At 34.6% G+C, this 9,060-nt stretch overlaps 1 protein-coding gene across 1 annotated transcript; it reads right to left on the minus strand.

Annotated features, from left to right (window-relative positions):
• On the minus strand, nucleotides 1,935-8,379 carry LOC109226073 (cytokinin dehydrogenase 7). Its single transcript, XM_019390880.1, has 5 exons — nucleotides 8,233-8,379; nucleotides 5,592-6,317; nucleotides 5,198-5,467; nucleotides 3,999-4,261; nucleotides 1,935-2,462 (listed from the first exon to the last, which is right to left on the minus strand). The coding sequence occupies exons 1-5, from the start codon at nucleotides 8,326-8,328 to the stop codon at nucleotides 2,147-2,149; spliced, it is 1,671 nt and encodes a 556-aa protein (XP_019246425.1). The 5' UTR covers nucleotides 8,329-8,379; the 3' UTR covers nucleotides 1,935-2,146.

A 9,060-nucleotide genomic window follows, 5' to 3' on the forward strand; every position in this document is an offset into this window, starting at 1 on the left:
ACAGGGCGGCGATTGTATGTTCAACTGAACTCATAACTTTCGATACAAAGTATGAATTTTATAAATAAAAATTTAATAAAATCTCAACAAGTATTAGATTTGAACCGGTAATTTTAATAATACAATGAGTTCAATGTTAAATTTTTTAAAAGCTCAACCCATTAAATTTAAATCCTGAATCTAGCTTTAGTTCCGCCCCTGATTTGGGTCCACAACCCTCCTTGTTCTAATATTGTTTCCCATCTTTTTATGAGAAAGTGGAAAAGAAAAAGAGGGAAAGAACTAAGAAGGGAATTTTGTGACTAAACCAAGTAAATTTTGGAGTTTATGCATGTGCATGGAGATGGAACAAAGTTTAAGCACAGCCCGAGGAAGGAAAAGGAAATAAAGAGATAAAAGCAAAAGAGAAGAAAAGAAGAGAAAGGGAAGAAAAAGGAGTGAAAGGAAATCGTCTAAAAAAGCTAAATTTTTTTGTAGTTTTTTGCATGAAATGAAAAGAGAATCTGATACCAAAAGTTGAAGCAGCAGCTGGTTCCATGGACTCAAAACATTATATCCATCCATATTTGAAAGTTGAAACTGAGAAACTCTGTGAGCTTTCTTTTCATTTCTTTTCTCCATTTTGGATAAGTGTATGTAGACCTTTTGAATATGTGCTGACTGATGTTTGGTAATCTCTGACTGATCCTGTAAAACAATTTGGAATATATCTGTACACGGTCAAATTAGGAATAATATTTAACGACGACCTACTTTTTAGTTTTGAAGGTTTAACAAGTGAATTAATTTTAAACTTATATATTGGAATGGCTAAACAAAAGTTAAAAAAAAAAAAAAAAAGAAATAGATTCGAAATGAGATCAAGGAAGGCAGAACAAGTAGTGAAGGAAATAACATACGTGTGTAATGTCCAAGCTCCTACTAGAATTAAAGAAAAGGTTCAACAATTTTGTATTTGTTAGCCTAGTAGAAAATAGTTTCTTTTCAGTCCTATAGTTAGATAGCAGACTGGGTTTTAGTCGTGCTATGGCTCTTTACTTGTAAATATTCTGGTAATTAATAAAAAAAAAAAATTAATTACCAAAAAAAAAAAGTTAAAAAAAAATTAAAAGTTGAATTGGCTGGTTGATAAAGATATTTTAGTTTAATAATATATGTTACTCTATTGTCATCAAAAGATTAAGTTAAAATTAAATGTTCAATTGAATATTAAAGAAATTCATTTTATTTATTATTTACTCCGTCTGTTTTAACATATATGAACCTACTACTACAAGGTTTTCTTTTACCAAGTTTATTTGTAAATACTATTTAACTATTTTGAATTTATCAATTATTGTAACTTAATTACAAAAAATTTATGTACAAATACCATAAAAAATTAGTCAGTTTGACCTTAATACTCCGAAAATATTCACGCAATTTGAAACGAATTGAGTACTACTTACTTATTTATTCGGGCAGATACTTAAATTAGTAAGTTCTACTACACTTATTTGTCTAAAAGATGAACAGAAAATCATTTTGGAGACGTAAACCAGGAAGAAATGAAATGTCACCTATATATGTCTTATTTCTAGTAATGTTGTTGGAGAAAGGAACGTGAGAATAAGGAATCACCCAACGAATGGACGAGCTCAAAGGAAAGAAGGTGGCAAGAACAATGAAGGCCGGGGGAAGCTAGCCTATTAAATACGGGTCCGATCGAACTCAATGAATTTTATTTAAACTCTTTATTTTTATAAATAAATCTATTAAGATATATAAATATGTAATTATAAATTCAGTAACTAAGACAAGTTATAGAATTTGTAGCAAATTCAAACCCCACAAACTTCAAATCTTGGCTTTATCTTTACGTGACGGATTTTGTCACAAGAACTAGCCCAATAATCAGGAGACCATATATCGAATCATCATGACACAAGTTTGAATTCTAAGTAATAATTTCTCAATTACAGTAACCCCACTAAGCATTAGTTTGAATTCTAAGAAGAAGAAGACAAAAATGAGGAACATCCTTCAACATTTTCATTTACATTCTTTTAGAGTTGTTTCTTAACAATTGCGATATCCAATGAAAAGGGAAAAGACTCCAAATGGAGAAAAAAAAAACAATTGACCTACTACAAAAGTAATACATTTATTAGCGTTGATGGTTTCTAGTAAATATTTTTTGGCCAGGTGCAAGGACAGCCTTTGGATCAAACTGGCTCTTTCTCTCGACAAATCTTCCCCATTGATCTCCAAAATGCTTCTTCCATTCCTCTGTGGACTTGTAATGCGGAAGGTACAACTTGAAATCAAACCCATTATTTATGCAAGTTTGCAAGATCTCTTGGTTCTGTGCCACCATTTCATTTATTTCAGACTCTTTTGGATGTGCATGGCTAAACCGAAGCAGAGCCACTAAGTAAAATATTTCACCTTTGGGTAACACCACTGACGATCGATTATTCCACCTAGTTCACAAAAGAAAATGATAAGAAGCCAGTTAAGCAAGAAAATAATTATATTATATAAATAGTATAATTTCCTAACGGTAAAGTTCGGTGACCAAGAGACACAGTTTTTAATAATATTACATATATGCCGTAATCTCAATTTAGTTGATGCTATTTGTATCAGTTTGATCTGAATTATTTACTCTAGTTTACAAATGCATTCAATAAGGTTAAAAAGGTGGCCCGATGCATGAAATATACTGCGTTCACGTAGGATCCGTGGAAGGACTGTACTCTAAGGGGGTGCGATTTAGGAAGTCTACTCTAATGCAACGTGGCTGATTCCATGAGTCGAACCTATAGGTCTCACAAAGACAACTCTACTATTGTTCCAAGAATCCATTCTTATAAGGGACTATGTTTAGGAAAGCTACAATAAATTAATTGGGCGTCAAATTTTACACCTCATGAAAATCTACATACGTAGATAAATAAAAGCCAAACAAAAATTGAAATTAAATGACAAAAGAAACAACAAGGATTGTTTGGCCCAACTGAAATAGTAGTTGAGGAAAGGAAAGAAGACAAGCGATGGTGTCACTATTAATCGGGTTGGCGAATTAATATCCTTGTCGTCACTTATATTGGCTAAAAACTGACCCTGAAAGCTTCTGTACTCCATATCTCCTTTTCTACTAAAAGATTGAATCATTATGACCTAAATATCCTCCCCAAAGCTATTTATCAGATTGAGGCACTTATTTGCAGGGCAAAAAGGTTAAAAATATTCGCAGTAATTTATTTTTTGGAAAAAAATATTAATCTAGGTTAATATAGGAGTACCATATTTGGAACAAAAGTAACAAATAGTGGGGCCCATTGTATCTTTGTCCCAAAGTACTCACCGGAGTATTACGTTAGAACTTAGAAGAGCGGGAATGATATCTTGTGCCACCGAAGCAATAGCGTCAATGCAGACGCACTGATCAAGTACAAGCTACACTGCAGGGAGTACAACGGTGTGCAACTATAGGGGGTTAAATATATTGAACTTGTGGGGTCAGTGAAGATTTTTGAAAGGGTGGGACCCATTTTAGGAGAAGAGAGTAATGACCTAACTTCTTCAGAAATCTTAACTACCGGATTTTGGAGTCCGTTTCCTATTCAGTATTAATAAAAGAGACACGTCACCAAAATGGGACCCCTGCCCAATGGGTTTGCCACGCGTGATGTCTAATTCTGTGGTCCCAATACACGTCACCATCTGAGTTCCTGGTGCTTCCACGTGGCACCAACAGAGCCAATTAAACTTGTCCTCGTCAAAGAACCTTTTTTTCCAAAACCATAAGTTAGGTTTTCTTAGTGCCATTTGTGGTCTTAGCTAAAGAGTGATGGCTGATTGATGATGGTTGATAGATCCTTCCCCACTAATAATAAGTAATCCAATTTTAGGGTCAATCAAAAGTTGACTTCTTTTAAAAAATTCATTTCAATATTCAATTCACAAAAACAATGAAGAGCATAAGAAATGTAGGGAAAAAATGTACTACTTACTTGCTTCGGATGAGAGGATATGTCAACATAGGGCCATTGATACCATCTTTTAAGATGTTTTGGAACACAATTCGATTGAACGCGGCAATGTCTCTCTTGGAAACGAACATGTTAAGCCATGGATGAGGCGCATCCCATATACCATTATCTCTAGCCATTTGTTCTACACGCTTTACTCGTAACAAGAAATCCATGTAAGTCAAGTCGATCTCAAACATCAAGGGCTCGATAAATCTCAATTGCCCTAACAATTTCTCCACCATCTACCATAAAAAAGAAAAAACGATATTACATAAGATCACAATGCAAGTAAAATTTAAAAAATATACTCCTATAAGATTGAAATATTAAACAAGGGAATTCTTGTCATTATGTTGGCATCGTATTGGGAGATTCCGCAAATGATGGCGTTTTTTGGCAAATTGTTAAAAGAGAAAGAATTGGGGAAAGGGGACCGCAGAACGTCATGAAAATCTGGGGGTGATCAGCAAAAGGACGGACAGCTAATGGGATTTACTGTTTTAGCCTCAGGCTTCAGGACTTTTGTCATCAACGACAAGGACGGGAGATAGTGGAAGTACGGTGTCAATCTCGTAATAAAATCCCGATTTGTGGGCACTTTCAAACAAGCTGGTTGGTTCTCTTGTGTCAGAAAATCCAAGGGAAGATTACAAACTATTAACGTAAAATTTGACACAGTGTATGGTCACTTTTCAAACGTCGTCGTCTTATAAACTACCAACTGGCACCCCCACCCCCTACTCCACGCCGCTTTTCTGCACACGTGTAATTTTCAAAGAAATTCCTCTTTTCTCTTTTCTCAGTTTCTCGAATTTCTAATTTACATTTAAATAAAGAGGAATTTATTCTAGGGAATGTAATTGTGGAAACGAATCATCCTTTTTGACCTTTTCACTGTGTTAGCTTAATCTTTATGTTCCCCTCTTTTTGGGACCCAATCCCTGATTCATGGTCAACATCTATTAGGGGCCCCTACCTTAGCAGCCAACTAGGTCAAAACTAAGTCAAAAACTCCTTGGTTACTAATTGTGATTTTAATTACACTTATACTTATAAAGTTAAAAACTTTAAATAAGGTAGCCATAATAAAAACACTTCTCCCAATCATACAACTGGGAATGCTAAAAGCAAAAGTAAAAGAAAAAGTAGTAAAAAAGTTTTGAAATTGACAGAATTACCATATTTACGGTGGAGGGATGGTCATGGTTGTGATAATGCAGGGCCACTTCAAGGCAATAAAGAACCGGGCCAGTGTTTGTGGGTAAATGGGTCGGGTCAAACGAGTGATTTGAATCCAATGGCACCGACGGCCACCCATTTACCGGGTCATCACTGTTTACAAACACAAATCCTTCCACATAATCGAACGATTCCGGACTCATTACCAGTAACTCAGCATCACGAGTAAACTCGTCGAATTCACTGTATACCACTCTTATCCACCTTACCTAATTCACGAAAATAAACCCATAATTAATAATCACATTTCGTGAGCGTGTTAAAAATTTATTTTATATAGGAATTGTCCAGAAAAATTGTGTTCCTTAAATAAATAAAATTAAAAGTACAAACCATATCCGGGGCGGGTTGAAGCAAAACCCGAGCTCTAGTGATGATACCAAACTGACCAAGTCCCCCAAGAACAGAGAAGAAGAGTTCAGAATTTTGAGAGTTTGAGCAGACGGTTCTCTCTCCGTTTCCGGTAACCACTTCCAATTCCGTTACGGTTGACGTTTGGGGTCCATAACGGAAAGCTTGGCCACTGACGCCGGCGTTAGACAGAGTACCTCCGACTGTTAAATCAAGATAATCCGTCCACGAGGTAGGAGCCAAGCCGTAACCCAAAACGCAGCGTTTCAAGACGTCAGCCCATAATGCTCCGCCACCCACATCGGCATACATGGCGGAGACGTTGACGTCGATTCTGTTATTATCGCCCATTGATTTCATGTCGATAACGAGTCCATGGTGGGCCATAGCTTGACCGTTAATGGAATGACCGTTACCCCTCGCCGCTACCGTTAATGTTGGTGAGTGTAACGCTTGCCTAATCACCCGCGCAACGTCATCGGCACCGGCCGGACGTATAACCGCTAACGGCTTCACTGCATACATGCCGCCAAAATCTTTACCGGCTAAACCGGTAACCGTGAGTCCATAATCAACGCTTCCTTCAATGTCCAAGTCTTTCAAAACGCCGTCGTCTATTTTTTCAGGTTCAGGTATTGAATCAGCTTCATTCTCAGCCACAAATCTTTCAACTAAACACGCTAACATCTTTTTTGCTGAATTGGGTATCTGAAAAAAAAATTCCTGCTTTTCTTATGTATTTGATACAAAAAAATGTGCTCTGTTTTTTTAAAAGTAAGATTGTGTTGTGAGACTAATTTTTGTGCGACTAATAGAATTCTTGGTTATGGTGGTGGGGAAGAGGAGGAGGTTTAAGGAGGCTTTAAATAGCGGCGGGATGGGGGATTTTAAGAATGGAAACTGAATGAAATACTTAAAAATATGTAGAGAAAGAGGGTTGGGGGAGGAGGAGGTAGAGAGACGGGGGGGGGGGGCTGAAATTTGACGTCAAGAAAGCCTTTCAATATCCAGTTGACGCTGTGATCCTATCGGCTTCCTCCTCTGTCTGCCACTTCCACAAATATTATTTATTTATTTTTATTTGTATTTTCTAAGTCTCAATATATATAATATATGTGTGATAAAAAATTATCATAATTTCTTTACTTAAAATATTTAATTTTAGTTTTCTTACTCTTAATAAGATAATTTATAGTCAGATAAATATTTATAACTTGTTTTAAACAGATGCAGAGAGTTTGGGATATTTGAATGCTCTCACCTCCATCTTGACCTATTTACCATCCATTTTTATTACTGCTTTTCAAATTCTTTGTGTTGCTGTAATTATTTTATATATCAAAAGTTTTTCCAACCATTGAAGTTTTTCATAAACCTTTGAAAATAAAAGGTGTTCTCGTCCACTTTCGCAAATCAAATGATTCAATGGTTGTTATTATTTACAATTGAAAGAAAGAAAATTGCATTTATAATTTAATTTCTGAAACAAGAATGTTAGCTGAAGATAATTCTCATTGACTCTTTTTTTATTTTTTAATAACAAGAGTACCGTTGACTCTTTCCCTAGTCAATATCTTAGGCACGTTTTCCGCCTATTCAACCTCTTTCATTTGGCAAAAAAATTAACCTCTCTCCCTTTTTTTGGTTTCTTTTGTTGCTCTAAGCAAGCGTATTAATAACATAATAACGTGATTCATTTGGTAGATATCTTTTGCATCATCGGAACATAAAATTTATTATTGGAAATAAATGGAAATAATGTATTAATGGATATCTATTAAAAACAACGACCATTATATCACATTATTAAATTTCATACAGTAAACATACATGTCACCTATAAATTAATTACAAATAAATTTCTCTAATAAGTATTAATTTATAACATGTGAATATTGTAAGTAAACTGTTACTGCCTTATTAGTTATTTTTTATATTTTATGAATTTATTATTTTAAAGTATGTCAATGGGATACTTATTTTTATCATATTAAAACGTCTAAGGTACGTGCAACTTATATTCAACATGGAACTATTAAATCAATCATATTTGATCAACTCAGATTAGTTGAGATAATACATAAATGGTGGAAATCAAATTTGACCAAATCCTATTTTGTAACTTATCCATTATCATCTGAACATTGAAAGAAACAATAACCATTATAGCACATTATTAAATTTCATACAGTAAACATATATTGTCACCTATAAATTAATTAATTACAAATAAATTTATATCATAAGTATAATTTATAGCATGTAAAAATTGTAACTAATTATATAAACTGTTACTGCCTTATTAGTTATTAGTTATTTTTAATATTTTATGAATTTATTATTTTAAAGTATGTCAATGGAATGCTCATTTTAATCATATTAAAACGCCTAAGGTACTTGCTACTTATATTAACTCAAACATATTTGATCAAATCAGATTAGTAGAGATAAACATAAATGGTGGAATCAAAATTGACCAAATCCTATATTGTGACTTATCCATTATCATCTGAACATTGAAAGAAACAATATAAGACTGGATTTTTTTAAAAAATATTTGCGTTACATGAGCAAGCCTATTTGCATGAGAGAAATAAAGAAAATATTTAAATATTATACGTACATGAAAAGAATGGCCAACAACTTCAGCTGAAACCAATGAGGAATAAGAAGCAAGAAGAGCCACGGTACAAGCAAACAGGAAAAGTTGATGCCCCATTTCTAAAACGAAGAAAAACTACAAGTCAATTGTGAACCTAGAACTTGAAGATTGTGGTGCAGAGAAATGATCCCTTTATATATGAACGAGTTTGTATGCCTACGAAAGCCACGGGCGGTAGTACTTTTCTAGATAAGAATATATTACTATATGTTGTTTCCTAATCTAATTTTTTGTCAACATTTTTTTACGATTGCGTGAAAAGTTTGTTTAACAATTGGAGTTTATTTTCTCGGTTGATTATAAACAATGAGTACATTGACTACAAACATTTTGAGCGCAAAATATGACTAGATTGATTTCATCGTTGAAATGAATGTTACCAAGATGTAATGTAATCTGAAAGTGCATGTGTATGGGTCAAAATCAGATCAGAGAAATTCGGCATGCGGAGACAACAGGCCGAGGTTGGGCAGTCATCAATAAGTTCGAGGTCGGGCAGTCATTAATAAGGCCGAGGTCGGACAGTCATCAATAAGGCCGAGGTCGGCAGTGATGAAACAGCTAGTTTACTTTGGAATCCTCAAAGGGAATATTCAATTGTACTTTTTTAGGGTTTTATAAGGAAGGGAGGACCTCCCAAAAAGGGGTCTCTCTCTCTCTCTCTCTCTCTCTCTCTCTCTCCTTCTCCCTCTCTCCAGAAAATATGTAAACACACCTCTCTAAGGAGATTAGAGGATCTGTGATAACATACCTTCATCAGACCCAAAAAGGTCCTAAGGTTTTTATATT

Source organism: Nicotiana attenuata, chromosome 1 (genome assembly GCF_001879085.1).
Source record: "Nicotiana attenuata strain UT chromosome 1, NIATTr2, whole genome shotgun sequence".
In the NCBI taxonomy this organism is placed as follows: Eukaryota; Viridiplantae; Streptophyta; class Magnoliopsida; order Solanales; family Solanaceae; genus Nicotiana; species Nicotiana attenuata.

Coding starts and splice junctions, on each gene's coding strand:
- LOC109226073 (XM_019390880.1), bottom strand. CDS start 8,328: ATGGGGCATCAACTTTTCCTGTTTGCTTGTACCGTGGCTCTTCTTGCT. Junction 4,262..5,197: donor ATCCCTCCACCGTAAATATG/GTAATTCTGTCA, acceptor TTTTTATGGTAG/ATGGTGGAGAAATTGTTAGG. Junction 2,463..3,998: donor TATCCTCTCATCCGAAGCAA/GTAAGTAGTACA, acceptor TTTGTGAACTAG/GTGGAATAATCGATCGTCAG.